This window comes from Filicampus tigris, chromosome 22, assembly GCF_054856515.1.
Source record: "Filicampus tigris isolate MCC_2025a chromosome 22, RoL_Ftig_1.0, whole genome shotgun sequence".
Classification (NCBI taxonomy): Eukaryota; Metazoa; Chordata; class Actinopteri; order Syngnathiformes; family Syngnathidae; genus Filicampus; species Filicampus tigris.
In genome coordinates this window covers 8,386,506-8,406,899 of record NC_141238.1, presented here as the reverse complement: position 1 = coordinate 8,406,899, position 20,394 = coordinate 8,386,506, and the positions used below count along the sequence as shown (strand labels likewise).

Genomic DNA, 20,394 nt, shown 5'->3' with positions numbered 1-20,394 from the left:
ACGTAATTGTTCAATTCAACTTTCTAAGTAAGGAATCCATCCTAAAGTAATTTAAACTCTAATTCCATTTTAAAAATGTCGAACGTGGCGCCATGTTTTTTTTGTTTTTTTTACATGTCATTACCTGTTTTTACCAGTAGGTGTCAGCACAGTAGCGGAAATCAACACCAGGCAGCGGACCATCCGGCCTTTTCGCCCCCTATTGGAGTCCTGCAACGGTACAAGATAACCCTTCCTGATAACGATGCTCAGCTTGTCCTTTTGTCCTGAATCTTTCTTGGTGTCTTCCAGCTCCGCTTGGCCGCGATGTCACTTATTCAATAGCCGGCTTCCGATGCGTCATCAGCGGAAGCGAGAATGACTCCGCGGAGCCTCTCCCCGTCCAAACCGGAGCTCGGCTGATTTATGCCGGCCTGTAATTGCTTCAGCGTGCGGCTTCCCTGCACACTGTGAGGTATCACAACACACGCACACATATGGGCCTCATGTATGTGTGTGTACCTATAAATATTATATTGTTTCGCATAGCCTTTTGAAGCGCACAAAACGGTCGCACGCCAGACTCCAAACAGTGCTTATTTTCGTATTTGCGAAGGAAATGACTGCATGGCATATGAGAGGGTGTGCTGGTAATGTACACACAACTATAGCGCTTGTACGTCTAGCCCTTTTTATCTAATATTGATTTATTGTCCATGAATATTTGCATAAAAGTTAACCTAAATGAGCGCACCAAAATGTTTTATTCACTGGATGTAGTGGTAATCAATTACCATTAATTACATCATACAACACTAAAGCCCACTGTTAGCCTTTGATTTTTAGAGCAGACTTTTATTCTTGATTTGTGGCCCCACCCTTTTTACTTTTTTCCACTGGTGTCATTCAGATTGTTCCCCCAAAACACCAACATTAATCGTTAACATTTTTTTGTAAGAAAAATAGCACTCAACAGTACCTTACTGTATAAAAGCACACAAATAATAATAAAAAGCAATTTGGTCCCCACAAAAACTGAAAACGTGAGCACAAGACACGACTGTACCTAATTTATTGTTCTTCCTTGTTCTATCGCCGATTGTCAAATCATCTTAATGGCACATTAGTGCCACCAACTGATATTGTCCTTCCTTGCAAGGAAACCAATGTTGGTGGCCCGATGTTGTTAAGTTTGCTGGCGCCATCATGTGATGTGGATTTGAAGCACGCCGGTGAGATTTATGGCCCCGTCATTGAAATGACATGTTTCACTAGTGTCATTAATGAATGAAGTCATTGCAAGAATATTCCCATGAAAGTTGAAGAAAATGACTATATTTAACTGTGGGTGTTTGATTTATGGCCCCATGCATGCGCTGGTTTCATTTTGTCATTTAAATGAAGTTACCACAGGAATATTTGACAAACTAGCCTTTATTTACATGCAATTTTGCAATAGCAGTAGCTGGCCAAAAAGCGACATTTACAAGATTTTCGACAGAAGGTTCTGCGGTGAAATCATAAAAAATACACCGATTTCCCCCCCCCCCCACTTCCAAGTGTCAGAATCTGACATGACGCAGTATGTCAAACGTTCGACAAGTGCACTGAAAAATTGCTTTTGATTGTCAGCAGGCGTGCTGGAAACCGCGGCGACCCTTGCACGTTACCGCGGAAACGATAAAACATGCACCCCTCTGCTTGGCTTCATTTCTTCCATATGAACGTTCCGACAAGCGGAACGTTTACAACTTTGAAATCCTTGCGTCTGGATAAACTACAATGGAGAACATATTATAAATACTAGTGCATTTTCCTCAATTTTAGGGATTTAAAAATGCCACAAACATTTCTGTATTTGAATTTCTTCCTTTTTTGGGAGACCAGATTTTAGAGTCAGAAGCATCGCATTTAATCTGGAGAACGGAGGATTAATGGCTTTCCTAATCAAGCATCCTCGTGTGACCCTGCTTGTGCGCACGGACATGATAACCGGCACTTTGCATCACAGAAATCAACACACACAAAAAATAACAGTTTACTGCAGTTCTCAATATTGTCTGCCATTTCAGAGCATTTTGACTAATCCATCAACAAGGAATATTGTGTTGCGTAGATGTTTCTTTTACCACCACAAAAAGGTTTGTTTCTAGTTTTTTGTAATCTGCAGTAGAACATGGGTTGGTTTCATCAAAAACACAAATATCGGACCTAAAATTGAAGAAAATTAATCTTTTGTGGAAACGCAGAACAGTGACTTTGACACTATTTGTTTTGACACCTCAAAAAACAAGACTGTGAAACGGCTTTTTGAAGGCAAAATAACGTAGTGGCATTTCTGGTATTCCACAGGGTTCAATTTTGGGGCCTCTGCTGTTTTCATTGTAGTTGCGGCCCCTTGGTTCCATCTTGAGAAAACATGGTATTTCTTTTCCCCGCTATTCAGATGACAGTCTAGCTTAGCTAAAAGGACATGTTCTCCTTAAGGCCACTTGTTAAATGTTTTGAAGAAATCAATGCCTGGATATCAAAAAAAGTTCTGGTGTAGTGCACTGAAAAATTTTCACAACAGTATTTAGTAATCCATGCCGTCGTACATCTCGTCTGGATTACTGTAATGCACGTTATTTTGGAGTTAGCCAGTCCTCTCTCAAGTGTCTCCAAAACGCTGCTCCTCGCCTCCTCACTGGAGCTCGTAGGAGGGAGCACATTTACACTCCTGCATTTAGAGTTACACTTTTCATTTATTTAAGTTGATTTATTTGTTTTTAACCCTTTAAATAGTCTCGCCCCACCTTACCTCTTTTTATGTTTTAATTTATTGTATTAACTGACAACCTCATCTTGATCTTCTACTCAAAAGCTGTGCTAATGTCAACTCTCAAGTGATGCGACGCTGCCATCGACTGGCGTCCGTTCGTCATTACAGTTGTCGAAGCTTCAATTTCACCCACTTAAAGGCATACCGGACAAACATATATGTCCGGGGGTGGTAAATTGATGAACATGTTATTGATGATGACCGCCATCTTGTAATAAAGAAATGATCACATCCACTAGAAATAATCCAGAGTCCGAAAGGTCCGAAAGCATCGACACGCCATCTCGCCACTTGCCGCCAACGGGGTCATCCTGTGAGCCCAAAGCAGCTTTCGGTGTCATCATCGTCATCATCATCGTCTTCGTCATCGTGCTCCTGCGCATGCGCTTTGACCCACTTCCCCACCTTAGCGTGTCTTTTGGCTTCCCTCGTGGCCGATGCATGCCGGGAGAGACGCACGCTCGGCTGTCCCGCTTTGTGACTGGCTCTCGCCGTGCCAGCGCGCCCTCCCCTTTAAGCCCTGCGTGCGCTGTCATCGCTCAGTGGCGCCCCCTGCACCCCCCCCCCCCACCACCACCACCACCACCCGGTGTCAACATGTGTCAACCCGCAAGGTGAAACTGACCCGAGACACTCGTTCAATTTCGCGGCAACAACCGCATGTTTGCGATCATCAAAAGTCAAGTGGTGAAGCACTATACTAAGAAACTCTCGCACGGTGGTTCGAGACCCTTCTGAGAAGCTGGGAGAAAAAAAAAAAAAAAAAAACAGAAAAGAGAGAGAGAGAGGGAGAAAAAAAAAGGGAATGACGTGATTTGAACGCGTGCCCAAAAATCCTTAATGAATAACTTCGGAGGAGCGCGAGGCTGAACGCTGGCCCAGCTGTTTCCTGCTCCACATGTCTTTGCTGTGTGTGTAATGTTAGATAAATGTGAGGGATTTTCTCGCTAAATCCGTCTCCTGTTCGCTAAATCTCACTTCTCTCCAAAACGAGCGTGCGCAATGGAACAAAAGTGGGAATGTTGAGATGTGACATTGGCCCCCGGCGCGCGCATCTCGTCCGCTTTTTCTGCCCCGTTCGTTCTTCTTCCTTCCTTCCTCCTCCTCTTCTTCTTCTTCTCTTTTCCCCTTCTTTTCTCTGTTTTTTAATGACTTGAAACAAGTTGACTTCTCGCCGGCTTTTTTTTTTTTTTTTTTTTTTTTTTTTTTTTTGGTGTGTGCGCGCGTGTGTGTGTGGTTGTGGAGACCCACGGGGATGTCCTGCGCTCTTTCCTCCCTCCGGTGGCATTTATGGGACGTCCTCAAGGTAACTCGTACCTGCTCCACTCGCACACTTTTCATATTATTATCATCATGTGCTTTTATTTTCAACACATGACATGTGCATGCGTAAGTTTATTCCCACTTGCATGCAACATTCGTGTGCATTTACGTCTTTTTTTTTTTCTCTCGCACAATTGCATCGCTTTATTGTTTTTTTGTGTTTTGTCCCTCTATTGACGTGATTATTCCGCACTATTTTTTTTTTTCGTGAATGTGACTTCGTGCAATAGGATGTTTTATTGTACCGGCGGTTTGTCGTCCTCGCGGATATGCGCAGCTGTTCAGTGCTCGCAATTACGTTTTTTTTTGTGCGTAATTACGCACGATGAAACATTTTTGGGGACACAGTCAAGCCCTTTTTTTTTTTTTTTTTTTTTTTTTTTTTTTTTTTTTTTTAAAAGCAGCGTTGTTAAAATGTCACTTCATTTCATTTATTTCTTAGACTCACTATTTGAAGTCATTTGAATGCTTTTTGCACACGGACTGCGGAATCCAAACGAAAGTGTGAAACTCGATTGTGGGAACGTGTGTGTGTGTGTGTGTGTGTTGTCGGCGGTGATGCTCTCGCCGCCTCTCTCACTCTCTCTCTCTCTCTTTCTCTCGCTCTCTCGCTCTCTCGCTCCCTGGCAGAGTGCGATGTGCTGGATGTCCCGTAGCCACACCCTCTCACTACTGCTGTGCGTCCTCAGCCTGACTCCGGCGGCTTCAGGGGCGAGGCCAGAGACGCTGTGCGGGGCGGAGCTGGTCGACACGCTGCAGTTTGTGTGCGGCGAGAGGGGCTTTTATTTCAGTAAGTGCACCCGCGGCCCGCATGCGCGCTCCGTTCTTATTTTTTATTCATGAAGACTCTCTGCGAGGGCTGACTGAGCTCATCAATAAAAAAGCAGCCGCGTTGACATTCACATCCTTTCCGGAAGATGCTCATCCCGTCCCGTTTTCTCACACCTGCAATGGAGATTCTCAGAGCTCCTTCACGCTATCGTTCGGACAATTGCAATAAATTGCCCTATTTAAAATTTTTATTTTTTTTTTAATATCGACGAATGTAGTTGGGCCATTTAAAAGCTCGGGTCAAATGTTTTCCGTTTTAAAACAGCTCGCAATATTGGAATGAAGCCTCCCCGCTGAGTCTCTGACCAAAGCTACGCCTAAGATGTAAACAAGCCGACATTAGCCATGGCGGCCATGTTGGTCGCAAGGTTTATTCGTAAAGCAGTTGATAACACGTTTTCTGTTTGAAGTTTTTGGATTGCACAAACTATTAAAAATCACAAACAGGCTTATTCTATTCCTTCATTTGATGTTTTACTGCTAACTGTAATGAATATTCCGCAATAGTTTCAGCAAAGAAATCAAATTAGAGGTGCAGAGATGTTTTTTCACAGATCTTTTTACTCCTCTACCACAGTTATAATGAAAATGACAAAAAGTGATGTCCAAATTCCCTTTTTAAAAAAGTATTTATATATTTTGCACCCTCTGCATAACATTGTATCCTTATTAATATTAAGAGGAAATTTAAAAAAAGAAGGAAATATCGGTGAACTTACAACAAGGAACTTTATGTACAATTTTTTTAGTCTGTCACAGAAAAGTGCTTCAATTTGCCTGAAATTTAAAAAACAATTACAATAACAAATGAGCGTCAATGCCACCTACTGTAGTGGATGTACAATTACACTTTATTCTTGTACAGCGTCAAAAAAGTTAAACTCAAACCCCCTTAAATCTCTTTAAAAATATATGTATATATTTTTGTGAAAACACCAGCTGAATTTTTAAAAACACCTTTTCATTTAAACATTTTTAAAAAAATTGTGATTTTATGAAAACATCAGCTGAAATTAGCTGGCATCCACTCGAATCTGCCTTTAGCTCCAGCGATGCTAAGTAGGCTAACGGAAGCCAGAGAGACATGCCACCGGCACGCATGACTCTGGAACCTTCTCGCAACAGCGCTTGAAACCACAAGTAAGGCTTAAAACAAGCAGAGAAAGATGATGGCGGGTGTCAAGTGGCAGCTTTGGCCATCAGGGAAAGTCTTTAAGTGGAGTTGTGGGGTGGGGGTTAGAAACTTAATGTTTTCCACCCGAGAAGGGGAAAAGTACCCAAAGAAAAGCAGGAGTTAAATCTCAGCTTGTTCCATTACGGCTGCTTCCTTCCCTACAGTGAAACATGACATCGCCGTCGTTGTTTCTCAACCCGAATGTGTCCCAAAAAAAAAAAAAAAAAATCCCTCGCAACCCCATCTCGCTTATAATCGATGGACCGGCGTGGCGCTTTGACATCCATTAGTGAGGCTTTGGTCCCGTCCCAAAGCTGTGAGAGATTTTTCCACACAACGTTTGGCAGCTGCCAATTCCAGAAAGACATTTTATGGGAGCGATCCATGCGGGGAATCGGAGCATCTCAAGTGCTTTTGTACTTGTATTCTTTTTCCACTAATTGGTCACTTTAGCCTGAATTATGAAGGATTAGATGATGAGAGACTGTGCTCTGAATTGTACGTCGCGTCTCCCTTTCTGACTTTGTGATTATCTTTTGTACTGTGGCGGAAAGTAATCAAGTATAAATACTTTGCTCCTGTACTCTTTCTATCGAGTTACAATATCTCTGTGAAGCAGAAAATGTGTATTTTTCAAATCATGGCTAAGAAGCACATTTTTCTCATCATGCTGTAGCTGAACAACTGTAATAGCTAAAGACAGGCTTTTGGCAATAAAATGTCATGTTTATATTCGACTTCTACACGTTTATTTACCAAAATTGACATTTTCAAACTGAAATAGATTTTGTGTGACCAGCGGTATATGTGCAAAGACTGAGAGTCAAACTTAGGCACCAAATTCCATCCTTGTATCACTATTGGGAGAATTCTTCCTATATTTACAATTATCTGTGCTCCTAAAGCAAAAAATTGTCCATTCATGGCCTTATTTAAGAGAATTGCTTGATATGAGCCAGCCTAATAAAAAATAAAAAAAAACTGCAGCTTCTAGCCTTCTAAAACTCTGGCAAGGAAGTTAAGCTAATTGTTAGCCAGTTGTCAGCTAATCTAACCAAAGCTTTGCTAACATGTTGTTTTGATAGCATACAATTTGAGCCAATGCTAGGTAGTTCTGAAACAACTACTAGAAATTATGTAACTTAACCAGTGTCTTTTTTTTACGTAACTGTACTTCTAAAACAAGATATTGTCCACCCATGGCCTTATTTAAGAGAATTGTTTGGTGTGAGCCAGCACAATAAAAAACACAACAAAAAAACATCAGCTTCTAGCCTTCTAAAACTCTGGCAAGGAAGGTGTATTTTTTCAGTTAAGCAAATTGTTAGCTAGTTGTTAGCTAGTTGAAACAAAGCTTTGCTAGCATGTTGTTTTGATAGCGTACAATTCAAGCCGATGCGAGGTAGTACTGAAACAACTACTAGCAACTATGGAGGTTAACCTGTGTCTTTTTTTAATGTATCTGTACTTCTACTTGAGTACGGAGTGAAAGTACTTTGACCAGCTTTGCTTGACAAGCGCGAATTGTCAGTCAGTCTTTGTTTGTCGTAGCATCGCGTTAAACCCCGGCGCGCGGCTTCTTTCGGAGATTCCGCCGCCCGCGCCGGTGGAAACTGCACTTGTCTGCACAAGGCTGCGCTTGACTCGCCGCCATCGCCGCTTGATTGACTTGTCAGTGGGCTCCTCTCACGCCGCCGCCTGCTCACTTCATCAAGACCACATGCCTCGCCGCCTCAGACCGCTAATGCGTAACTGCAGGCTTTTCGGAGGAAGGCGGCTGCCCACTTTTCTCCGTTTTTTTTTTTTTTTGCACGTCACCCTCTCCTCAGACGAATCCGGACGTCTGTGCATGCGTAGATTTAGCTGACGCAACACTTTTGCGTGTGAGCTTCGGACGTTAGCACAACTGCTGGGTGTCCTAAAATGGACCCCTGCCGTCAGCGCTCATTTTGGGTACCGGAGGTAACGGAACCTTTCGAGCAACTGGTTACGAACGGCATCCTTCCTGGTCCTTGGCAAGCCTTCAAATCTTTCGCTACCATCGCAAACGTCAACGACCGCGCCACCTAAGGAGCGATTCCAACAGAGAGCTTGGAGTCGGCGACCGAAACACTGTAACTGCGGAGTGGTCTAAAACCAGCAGCCGAATGGCGTCAGAGTGCACCTTGCTCCTCGCTTGGCGCCATCCATCCTTCCCAGCGCACGGCTGCCAGGCACTTTGGATCTGGCCGCAGAGGCTCTGCTGCTGGAGGGGCACCAAGCTTCTGAACGGCAGCGAGCCCTGCCCGTCCAAAACTTTTGCTGGCTGCGCCCGCCAGCGCTCAAGTGCCGGTGACAGTGCCAGCTTTCTGCCAGTAACACTTGGGATTTTTTTTTTTTTTCTTTGGATTCCTGCTGGTGCGCTACTCGTCTTGTCCAACGCACCATGTTCTTGTCCTTCAGACCCGCTCAGATGCTCGCAACGTAAAGCAAAAAAAAATTCGATCAAGCAACAGCTGGCAACTTGAAAGTTGAGAGTCGCAGCACTCAAAAGTCAAGCTAACCACTTTATTACCTTGACAGAAGACTCATTAGCATTTCTTTGCCAGTGATTGACAGTTGATCAGTGTCGGGGTGTTTAGCACGTCCGCAGCCCCGCAGGGAATCGGAGGTATAGAAACTAATCGGACGGATGGCAAGGCCAAGATGAGCCGTCGGCTGTTCCGAGCGGCCGTTGCGTCAGCGCGTCGCTAAAGCGTGACGAGCGACGGCCGAGTTGATGTGCGAACTCGATGAAACCTTGGCTCCCGATAGCGCCGCTTTTACTACGACCGCTTCTCCCCGAAGGCGAGCACAAAGTGTCGTATTCATGTGGAAGCCTTGAACGGCGGCCAAGCCGTTGAGTGATCTCGCAGGATACACTCCTTAAACAAGAACAGACCGTTTTGCGGTGCGCGACTTGTTTGTCTTTCCTGCGTTGCCTTACGTCGGAGCGCGGCAACGGCCGCCATGTATCGCCGCCACGTTCTGGAGCCCGTGTTGAAAAATCGCGGCGTTCGACCAACGTTCGGAAAATGAGCTCCTCCTGCCGGTTCCTTGCTTGTCACCGGCGACCGTCTCGATCTGGAGAATCCATTTGGGCGCCGTCCAGTTCAGGACAATCCCCCCCCCCCCCCGTCCCCCGTTCTCATCCCGTCTGCTTGTGTTGGCCCGCTGACATTGTATGCGCGGTCGCAACCACCGCCGGCCTCGCGGACAGCGTCAATCCACCTTACGCATGTCACTTACGCTTCAGGACTACACACTTTCTGCCCTGACAGGATTACTAAATACTTAGCTGGGTGGAAACAAACTGCGGTAGCGCAAGAATCCACATCGGTAGTCACTTTTTCCAATTATTGCTCTGACCTAGAAATCCCACGTCGGTCTTTGCAGTGCTTCTGCCTCTGCACCGGTTTCTGTGAATCCGAGCCTGTTACAGGAGGTTTTTCTGGCTTCCTGTAGTGTTGGGCCGCTTTGAGTTCAAACTGAAATATTTGCTCTCGAGTGAGCATGAGAATCGTTATCTTGATTTTTTTTTTTTTTTTTTAAAGAACGAACCATCCCCTTGAAAAGGAAATTAATGACCAGATGGATAAAATCCCTTTGATTTAGCCGATAGCTAATTGTTTGGCGCAGTATTTTTTGGGGGCGTAGAGGCTGTCCGCACAGGTGGGAGGGACGCAGGAAATTGGTCCCGGCGGCCGCGGCCTTCGCTCGATTTGACGCGGGGAAGCTACCGATGGGGAATGTGTAAACAGCACGTCACATGCATGCACGCAAACGGCGAGGCCTTGGCCCTCAGCAGCAGGGGATTATGGGGGATTACAGGATGATCAGACTCCCCATCCCTCCCCGCGGCAAACCTGAATGCACGGCGAAGTGCAAAGAAAGACCTCCTGTGTCGTCAGCATCTCAAAGACCTGAGCTAAAGCCCCTCGTGAAAAGCACCGACGGGGGGTCCTCCGAGGACGAAAACATCGGCGAGACCTCATTAGTTTGATGCCGTCACACATGTGGAGCTTCTGTGCAAAGAAATGAGGATTTCGAAAATGGAGTCCTGTTTGCTTATTCTGTTGAACTGGTCTAGTTTGATTTAAATATTTTATTTAAATATTTATTTATTTATTCTTCAATATATTTTGCTCCTTTTGCTGCGGAAGGTTTTTAACTCATTCACTGCCAGACATTTTCAGACCCTCTTTTCCCCTAACGTTTGAATTTTTTTTTTTTTAAATACAAATAAATTTCTGGGATTGAATAGCTGGACTGTGAAAAGACGAATAAATCCGTCAATGGCAGTGAATGAGTTAACATCGGTTTTTGTCATTAGTATTAATTAGGGATGTAACGATGAATCGAAAATCGATTTAAAATCGATTTCATTCATCTAGAAAATGATGTGTTGAAACAGTTTTTCATTCCAGATGCATAGCACATTTTGAATGTGTCGATCAAATGATGCTTTTGCGCCAGACATCATTACGTATTGCGTTTGTGGATGGCTGCAGAACCACACTAGCGCACAAAGACAAGCATGCTAGCAATTTCTAAAAAATCGAATCGAATCGAAAAATCGGGAACTGAAAATCGAATCGGGCCTTGAGTGAATCATTCATCCCTTGTATCAATTCATTTGAATCCTTTTAATCCTCCAGTTAAGAGGTAAAAGGTCCAATTTGGTGTTGATATATTTCGAGAGCTGAAGTTGGAAATGACAAACTCAGACAAAAATCCACTCTATTGCTAAATTTTATTACATTTGCATTAACACAGCTAAAATGGGTCGTAAAAGCAACAAATGGCCAGTTAATCCGATCAGTGTGTTTCTTTTGGAAGCGCCATCCTTGATGTATTGGTACAAGCTGGCCTTGGAGGGAGCTCACGTTTTCCCAATCAACCAGGGCCTCTTTAAGTTTTTACACCGAGGACGAAATGTCCAAAAGATGACTGGATCTGACGCATGAAACGCAGTCTTTACGACGACGACGGCCGGTCCAACACCAGCAGCTCCTCGCGCTCCCGCTCGGCCGTAAAGCGTCGCCGACGTCGGCCGGCTCCCAAAAACGGTCGGGTTTTGAGGAACAGCGTGACCAGACTGTAAAAGTCAAGAAGCTCGGTGTGCCCTTCTGGAATGATGGCGGACGGAGAATCCAACCCGTTGATGCTTCCCTGCAGGGCCGCTGCTCAGAAAAATGAAGACGGAGGAAGACTCTGCCGCTACCGTTTGCTTCCAGGTGGGCCCGGCCCGGGCCTTGCTGACAGACGGACTCGGAGAGTAAATCACGTGTAGGAAAAAGTCGGGGAGCCGGCGGATCTTGAAGGGGGGAAAAAAGTGTCAATCGGGATCTCGAGACGTCGACGCCGCGGTGGAAAAAACAACAAGCGCGTGCGTCGTCGGGGCGGCCTTCTGCCTCGACTGATAGAACGGCCGAAAAAGCTGGTTTGTTCGCCGCGTGGGGAGACTGGAAAAAAAAAAAAAAGGTTTTTTGTTTGCGCCGGATTACAGGCGTTATCCGTGGAAGCCAATGGGTTTTAAAAGCGTATAAAGCTTTAAGACCTGATTATTATCATGTGCATGTTTTTTTTTTTTTTTTTTTTTTGACCTGCCGGCGCTGATTATCTGATCTTCCAAGCGATGCCAGCTGATTTATTTCTTCCACCCCCCACCACCCAACTCGTCCAGCTGCTCAGCCGGCGGGTTTGCCAGCTATTTTGGGGGATAACAGCGGATGTTAATTTGCAAGGCTTTTTGTTGGGAGAGCGGTGCAAGTAATGAGGCCTGGATGGCTGTTTGGCATTGGACACGCGTTATATAATCTCTCATTGGCAGTTTATGCGCATCAGGTGGCGACGTAACACTTCTCAAAATGGGGTTCACAAGACCCAACTTGGGGGTCCGAAAAGTAACTTGCTAATGTTATTTAATTATTCTGCTTCTCGCTTTAGGTGAGGTCATACACACACGGACATGCAAGACTCATGCAAGGAACAAAAATGAAGTCCTTTTTTTTTCGAGAATTAATGCTAAAAAAGCTTTTTGGAGCGGGCAGTTTTATTTTCATCCGAGAATAAAGGTGGTTATTCTGGAATAAAAATCATAATATGACAAGAATAAAATACAGTTCACTCGTTAGAATATTACTTTCTTTCTCCGGCGCCCACGTCACTCACCAGGCCACGGCACACATTTTAAAGCCATAAACACTCAAAATGACAGTAGAACGTGAAAATGGCGACCCCAAATAAACAAACAAAAATAATACCTGCACCTCACATGCATGTTATTGTTTAATATTGTAAAATTTATTTTTAGCCGATCAATCGATGGGGTAATCCTGTAGAAAAAAAAAATTCTTGTTCTTGTAGGGATTGCGATGAAAAATATGACTTTATAATAAAATACAAATTTATTATTGTGACATTTCAACTTTTCTCTCAAAATAATAGTCTTTTTTTATTCTGTTAATTGCTGTTATCAGGGGTCCCTGGAAAAAAAAATGCTCTGGACCCAAAAAGTTAGCAAAGCAGTGCTCCGAAGGTATTGCGTCACTGCAGGGACGGGGAGCCAGTTTGACGGAATCCCCATGAGTGAATCTGCCGCTTCCCTAAATAATGCAGCCGCTCATCATATTTTTAGCTCCCAAAACCCTGGCGACTCGTTCACACCCCCCCTCGTTCGAACTGTCGCTTGCGTTTCTTTGAATGAAAGCCTCCAGAACAACAAGAACCACAGCGCGTTGGGTCGGCCGGCAGAACCTAATGGACTTTGTCAGCGCTGGTGAGCCGGAGAGCCAAAAGCTATTAACTGTGAGAGGGGAAAGGCATTTCCTCCTTGTAAATGCCATATTAAATTATGATTATTTCATTTGGTAACGAGGAAAAGCCCATCAGGGCCTGCATTGCTTAAAGCCAGCGGGGGGATTGCGAAAGGGGGGGGGCCCGTTCCAAAGCCGTACCACATGTGGACAAATGTATACTGAACCGCCATTTTGTTCAGGGGTGGCAAAAGTACTCGCGCGCTGTACTTAAAAAGGAAATTAAACATTTTTTTTTCAAGAACATATTCCCAGCAAGCCCACTAGTTGAATTCGGATTAATATTGCGTTTATGGAATATGAGTTTAGCAGCAAAATCCACCCCTTTTAAGCCATCTCAGGGGGCGGCCATTTTGTTACATCTGTCGACTGAAAATGACATCACAACTGCTCACGAAAACAGGTCAGCCGTGATTGGTTGTGATGTCATTTTCAGTCGACAGAAGTGACAAAATGGCCGCCCCCAGAGATGGCTAAAAACGAGTGGGTTAACACTTATTCCACAAATGCAGTATTTATCAGAATGCCCTGTTTCAACAAGTGGGCTTGCATAGAACATATTCTTGCAAAAAATATGTTTGGGTTGACTTCCTGTAAGTAGTATTATTTAAAAATTAAAAAAAAAAAACTCTATTAAATATAGATGTACCGATTCTAGTCCATTACTTAAGTAAATATAAAAAATGACCATCCTGTGGCATCCTGGTGCCAAAGTGAGTTGAGCACGTTTTCGCTACTCATTCATGCATGGCCCTCTATATTCACTGTAAAATTACGTGTGTGAAAAAAAAAAGTTGAAGTACTGAACAAGTGGGGAAAAAAAAATCCACCTTACTCTTATGTGTGGTTTTGCCTTGCTGGAGGCTTGACATTTGGGTGACTGCACTTTGAATGTTTTTGGGGGGGTGATTTGGATGACTTGGGCAGGGGGGGGGGGGGGGGGGGGGGGGGGGGGGGCGTAACGGCTGCCATAAACATTCGGCAGTGTGCAACGTGAGCCACCGTAAATCTTCGACTGGAGCAAACGAGCGTGGTTGCCATTGTTCCAGTCAGCGCGCCTCGTATGTGGAGCGCATTACCCGCGTGGCTGGACAACACTGTTTACACTTTGTCACGGAAGCAGCAAGTGTGGAATTGTCATTAAATAGGATTATTACGTTCGGGGCGCACAGACCATTAAATACGCAACAAACGTATATTACACTGACACAGACGATTAAGTATGATGTAAATTATGGTGTACAGAGCAATAAATATCATGTAAATAAGGTTGGTTCGAGGTGCAAATAACATAATGTCTATATGGTATGTAGCATCAGGGCCAAGTGTGCTTAAACTGCTCTCATTCACTGCCAGACATTTTCAGACCCTCTTTTACCCTAACATTTAAAAAAAAAAAAGTTCCTGGGATTGAATGGCTTGACTGTGAAAAGACGAGTCAATTCGTCAATGGCAGTGAATGACTTAAATGCGAAAAAGTGGAATTTTGTAAAAGATCTGGTTTGTTTTCGTGTCCGCAGGTAAGCCGACCGGCTACGGCCCCAACGCCCGGCGGTCGCGGGGCATCGTGGACGAGTGCTGCTTCCAGAGCTGCGAGCTGCGGCGGCTGGAGATGTACTGCGCTCCCGCCAAGACCAGCAAGGCCGCCCGCTCGGTGCGCGCTCAGCGCCACACGGACGCGCCGCGGGCCGCCAAGGTCGGCGGGGGCCACAAGGCCGACAAGGGCTCGGACCGACGGGCGGCCGCGCAGACGGACAAGACAAAAAACAAGAAGGTGAGTGGAGGAAGCGCATTCTGATTTGGCGACGTACCCGTGTATTAAGCCCCTCCCCTTTTCCCCGCAGAGACCTTTACCCGGACACAGTCACTCAGCCTTTAAGGTACGCTCTTCAACTCTTCTTTTGTCTTTTGATGCTCACGCGTTTCTTCAGACCAAATGTGCCGCGTGTGCTCGCTTCTTCTTCTCCTTGTTTAGGAAAAAAAAAAAAAAAGAAAAAAAAGCATTAGCGAGCGAAGGAACTAAGTGGTTTTCGTGGTAGACCGAGTGGCACTCCCGCTCCTCTCTGCCACTGTGCATTACGCGCTCGCCTGATGCATGCCAGGGTATCGCACTCGTCTTGAGCGTTCGGAGGGAAGGCGCTGGCACGGCATGCTACGGCCGGGGCGGCAATCCACGTTTTTGCAGATCCGATGGAGAAATGCCAGGGAGAAAAGCCTCAAAGCACGCTAGCATATCTCTTCGAATATTAAATAAGATTTAAAGACACGCCGTGTATGTTTCATCTTCAAAATTCGAATCGATGTTACGGCACATCAGGGAGCCTTCACATAAGTGCCATTAAACGGCCTTGAGTCGGACGAAAACGGGCCTGATCGCCCCCTGGAGGTAGCTTAGAACATTAACCGCACCACCTTATATTTACACTAGTAAAGAGGGGGTGGTACCCCATTGGATTTTTTTGTGTAAACAAAAAAAAAATCAAATTCAGCCCCTGAAACCAGCTTCACTTGAATTTGGCAGCTTTGTCCATAATGTGGAGACCTATAAAAAATTTTCAAGAAGCCATACCCAAAAAGACGCAAAAATTTGTTAGGGATTTTTGTCCCATGGATTTTTTTTTTTTTAATTCAGCCCTTGAAAGGCGCTGATTTTATTTAGCAGCATGAAATTTGGTCGATGTGTATTATTAGAAAACCCCCAAAAAACAAAAAGTTTCAAGAAGCTGTGCCCACAGGAAGTGTGCCATTTCGCTTTGAAGCAGCCCTTTTCGGGTTCATTTCAGGGACCTCTGGATATTTCCTCCCCCCCCCCCCAAGTCCAACCCCAGAAACTAGCGTCACTTAGCAACATCGAAATCGACAGGCATGTCTATCATTAGTTGACCCACAAAAAAGTCTTACCAGAAAAAAACACAGGAAGTCTTCCATGGTTGGTTTGAGGAAGCCATTTTAGGTTGGTTTTGGCCATTTCCAGGTGTTCCCTTGCAGAGCGCCGATTTTTGCTAAGTGTACTTCTCTCTCCCCCGCAGGAAGTGCATCCCAAAAACTCAAGTCGAGGTAACACCCCAGGCCGAAACTACCGAATGTAGGCGAGGGGAGAAGGCGGTGGCCTTACCTGACCCCAACCCCCCCCCCGACCCCGCTGCTACCACCCCAAAACGGTTGCCCGTAAACCACGACGGTAACGTGACGAAAGGACGGAGAGAGGCGGGGCCACCATGGACGTTGTCATTGTTTTCTACACTGCACCGTTCTAAATCGGGATCAATTCTTTTTCAAAGCGACGTAACAGACGCTAGTTTAGCTGCTACCAGACAAGTCAATAAGCGGACAAGAACCATTTCACATCTTCCGACCATTTACCCATCATACATTGCAGAATTTTTTTTTTTTCCTCTTTGAACAAAACCCTAAAGACCGAGGTGGCTCATAGTCGGATATTTAACGCAAATAGCTTTTTTTTTTTTTGGGTCAGGACGTTCATGTGTGATCTGTGATCCAAACCCTGACAAGTAGAGCAGCGGTTCTCAAACTTTTTGGGTCCAGGAAAAAATGCTACTAAACTACCATTTGTACCCTTAACTGCCATTGGAATTGAAATGTTGCCTGGTTTTGAGAAACAAAATCGTAATGTACCAGTAACAACCTCATATTTTTTCTTTGGAAAAATAAAGATGTAATTATAATAATATATAATAAGTTTGTAAAAAGTAAAAAGTCAGATTTTTTTTTTCTTTTTTCAAGAAAATAAAGCTTGGACAATATACAATGACATTTTTGTGAGTCTCAAAACCAGACTCCAAAAATAAATCAGTAAATTAGAACAATTAAGAATAGATAAATGCCTTTTTTTTTCAGGATAAAAATTCAGTCTTACAAGAATGGCATATTTGAGTAAGTGATAATGTTACAATATTAAAGTTTAACAATAGAAGAAAGTCCTTTTTAACAAGTAAAAAATTTAAAAATCTACGTTATTCTCAAAATATTACATTTAAATTTTGGTAGGGACATGTTTATTTTCTTAAAAACAGGACTATCTTTATGGGGGGGGGGAAAGGCTTTTTTTTTCTGGAAAAAAAAAATAATTGGGGCATGGATGTCACATTTATGAGATGATAACGTCACAATCAAGCTTTTAATTGGCCCAAAGCTCAGGTAGGGAGGAGTAACTGGTTGTGGATGTTTGTAGATTTGTACTTTTTCGTAAAATACAACATCGTGTAGTGCAAATTATTTTGTCTTGGCACCTCAGTTTAAGAACCGCCGCATTAGAGAAAATTTACAGCCACACTGCACTCGCACCCCCCCTTGTTGTTCTTTGAAAATAAATAAATAAATAAATAAACTATGTAATGCAGGAGCCAAAGTGAATTATTCTCCTTTTACAGTGCTTGTCAGAAATGGGTCGCCTGCAGATTCAAAGTGCATTTGGGCGGGTGCAAGCAGAAGGCAAACACACACACACACACACATAAAATAAACGCCGGCCAAATTGGATTCTTGTCAACCGTCCGGTCGGGCTCGAAAAGTGAACCGAAAACGAGGCAGCGTTCAAGGCCAATTGCAAGGAATTAATGATTTGTGTTGGGTCCAACACACACACACACACACCCACCCACCCACCCACACACACTCACACACACACACACACGGAAGAAACATGCCAACCCATTTTCATGGTCATCGCTCCGCCTGCATATAATCCTAAACACGTATGTTATAATCTATGCATTACTATTTCCTATACAAACAAGTGTCCACTGTATAATGGTGCTACTTTGTGACGGACAGGTGGGCAAGGGGGGCTTCCCTTTTGCACAGCCTAGTGGCCGCTCGTGGAATCTTTGTTTATTTGAGCGCTTTGTGGCGAGATCTGTGAACGCGACTTCAAAAGAGCAGATAGCGGCGGGAATGCTATTTTTTCTACTGTTTTTAAATTATTTCAACCACACTCGAGAGCCCTGAATGCCAAAAAAAAAAAGAAAATCAACAAATAGCTCCACAAAAAGTACTGTGAAGTGAAACGGCTCCCGCTAACGCTATGAGATAGCCTGCTATGCTACAAAGGTTTAACCTAATTGAAGTTGCGTGTTTAAAAATAGACTTCATAACATTTGGACGTTGTTCAACACTGAAAATGAGCTTAGCTATGTGCAAACGCAAAGCGCAAAATGGCTAACCTGATCAGCCTCTAGCTTGGCACAGGCAAACTTGTGCCTTGCCTAAATTGATAACCCAGTTAGCCTAGCTTAGCGCAAAGCAAATAGTTAACCAGATTAGCATCTGTCATTAAAGATGACTTATCTACTAAATCTTTAATGTGTTAATTGGTGATCTTGAGAACAAGGGCGCTAGTAGTAGCTAAGCTATGCTAGCAACCAACGGAAGTGTGTTGAATGAACGTCGCAGTTATGTAGTCTCTCTTTAAGTCCGCACTAATGCGTTTGAAATGTAAACGTCAACAGATCTCTGCATGAAATAACTGTCATTTGAGCGTTTGAAGCACTTTTGATCAAAAACGCGGTACAAGCCAAAGACTTTTTTTGGACTCAAAATTGGCCCCTCATGTTGACAACTGTCATTGCTACTTGTTCAAGCACGACGACGACGACAACGAAGACAACGCTGTGTAATACTCGCGGCACTCGGTTGCCTTCTGTAGTAAAAAAGAAAAAAGTGACAATTTGTTCACCATTCCTGCTGAATAAACCACTTGTCAACATCACAGCGAGTGTGTGGAGCCTTTTTTGGCTGGTGTCGCGTCCCCGCTTCACAACACATTAAAAAAAAAAAAATTGCAATTACTTCTTTCCTATAAGCCATTTGATTTAATTTTGGTCTCAGTGATACATAGATACTCTATAATGTATCGCAATGGAATTATCTTAGTTGGGCATTTACTGCAACTTTGGTTGGAGGATGAGGCGGGGAAAAGGGTAGGAAGGAGGGAAGAAAGGATAAATCAGGGAAGAGTGAAGGAACAAAGGAAGAAGAGTGGACACAAATGAGAGAGAAGGAAAGGAAGAAGGGAGGAAGCACAGGACAAAGAAGGAGGATAGAAGTAAATAAAGTAGGATAGCAAGGGAGGAAGGAAAGAACTAGAAAGGAAAGGAAGCAGGAAGGTAGGTAGAGAAGTAAAGTAAAAGGATGAAAGGAAAGGTAAGAAGTATAGTATAAAGAAAGAAAGAAGGAAGATGGCGAGTAAGGAAAGAAATAAGGACGATAGAACGGAGGAAGTCGAAAGGGAGAAAAGAGAAATTATGAAGCAAGGAAGAAACAAGGAAAGTAATAGGGGAGGAAGGTGGGAGAAACAAAAAAGGATGCAGAGAAGAAAGGAAGGAAATAAATAACTTAAGATGGAAAGTGGGCGGGAAGGAAGAAGGAATTAAGGAACAAAGGCAGAGAGGAAAAGAAAAATGGATGTATAAATTGAAAGAAGAGAGGAAGGAAGAGGGGAAAGAAATCCACTGGAACCTTCCATCGCACTTTTGTTTGTTGTCAAGCCGGCCAGCTCTCACCTGGCGGCCATATTCCAACATTTCAATTAGTATTTGAAGCTGTTATTAGTAGTAGTATTAACATCATCATTAATATTATGATTAGTTCTTGAGGTGAGTAGTGGTGTACCAGGCCGATTGTGAAGGGGATTACGCAAGACGCATGTTTAAGAAGCGTGTGCAAATGTTTGCCGGCCTCCAGACGGAGCGGCCGGTAACTCGAGCCGCGGTGCCGGCTTGAAAGCGCCGCCGCCGCGAGCAATACTTCCCAAGTGGTGGTGGCCTCTGCCAAGGCAAACAGAGCGGCGGGGCGTGGCAGCTCCTGCCGGCCGGAGCTGCCAAGTCAGCGCTTTTTTTTTGGGGGGGGGGGGGGACGCTCGGAGTTAGTCGGTGCAGGACAACACCCCCCCAAATAAAAATCCTTGAGGACTTGGCCGGCGGTCAGGCGGTAGACTGGCACACACGCCCCCCCCCACACACTTCTTCTTTTCCCGCTGCCATCCTGGATGTTATTTCATCCTGGGAATCAATGGTGTGGACCTAATGACCCTGTGGTAGTCTGCAAGCTTGCAGTATTTACACCAAAATGTCAACGGAGAGTATAGGAAGGCCTCAACACAACCTAGCGTCATTATCACCAAGATATGACTTTTTGGGGTTTGTTAGAAATATAGAAAGCTAGGGAAGGTATAGACAAATGGATTTCTAGGTAAGGAGGTACGCTCAAATGGGTAGATAAGTGTAGAAAGATGGGTTGTCACAGATAGGACAAGGACAGTGATGGACAAAGCGGAAAGTAGGGTTGAAATGTTAAAAGAGGATAAGGACGGGGTCATTTGTGCATTTCTAATACAGGAGGGTGACGTCACCGGAAGACACGGGAAAGAATATCAACGAGAAGTGCCAGAAGACGATCGTCAGCCTTCGCCA

General features: G+C 44.4%; 1 protein-coding gene across 4 annotated transcripts; it reads left to right on the top strand.

Moving 5' to 3' along the window:
- The first annotated feature begins 94 nt into the window (after positions 1-94).
- igf1 (insulin-like growth factor 1) lies at positions 95-18,692 on the top strand. Of its 4 annotated transcripts, XM_086022835.1 has the most exons (7): positions 95-218; positions 292-454; positions 4,046-4,106; positions 4,754-4,913; positions 14,485-14,738; positions 14,809-14,844; positions 15,994-18,692. In XM_086022835.1, the coding sequence occupies exons 3-7, from the start codon at positions 4,056-4,058 to the stop codon at positions 16,051-16,053; spliced, it is 561 nt and encodes a 186-aa protein (XP_085878961.1). In that variant the 5' UTR covers positions 95-218; positions 292-454; positions 4,046-4,055; the 3' UTR covers positions 16,054-18,692. The 4 variants fall into 4 exon arrangements, with proteins under 4 accessions (XP_085878961.1, XP_085878960.1, XP_085878962.1 ...); XM_086022834.1 differs by lacking the exon at positions 95-218 and having other exon boundaries at positions 230-454; XM_086022836.1 differs by lacking the exons at positions 95-218; positions 4,046-4,106 and having other exon boundaries at positions 230-454.
- The last annotated feature ends 1,702 nt before the right edge of the window (positions 18,693-20,394 follow it).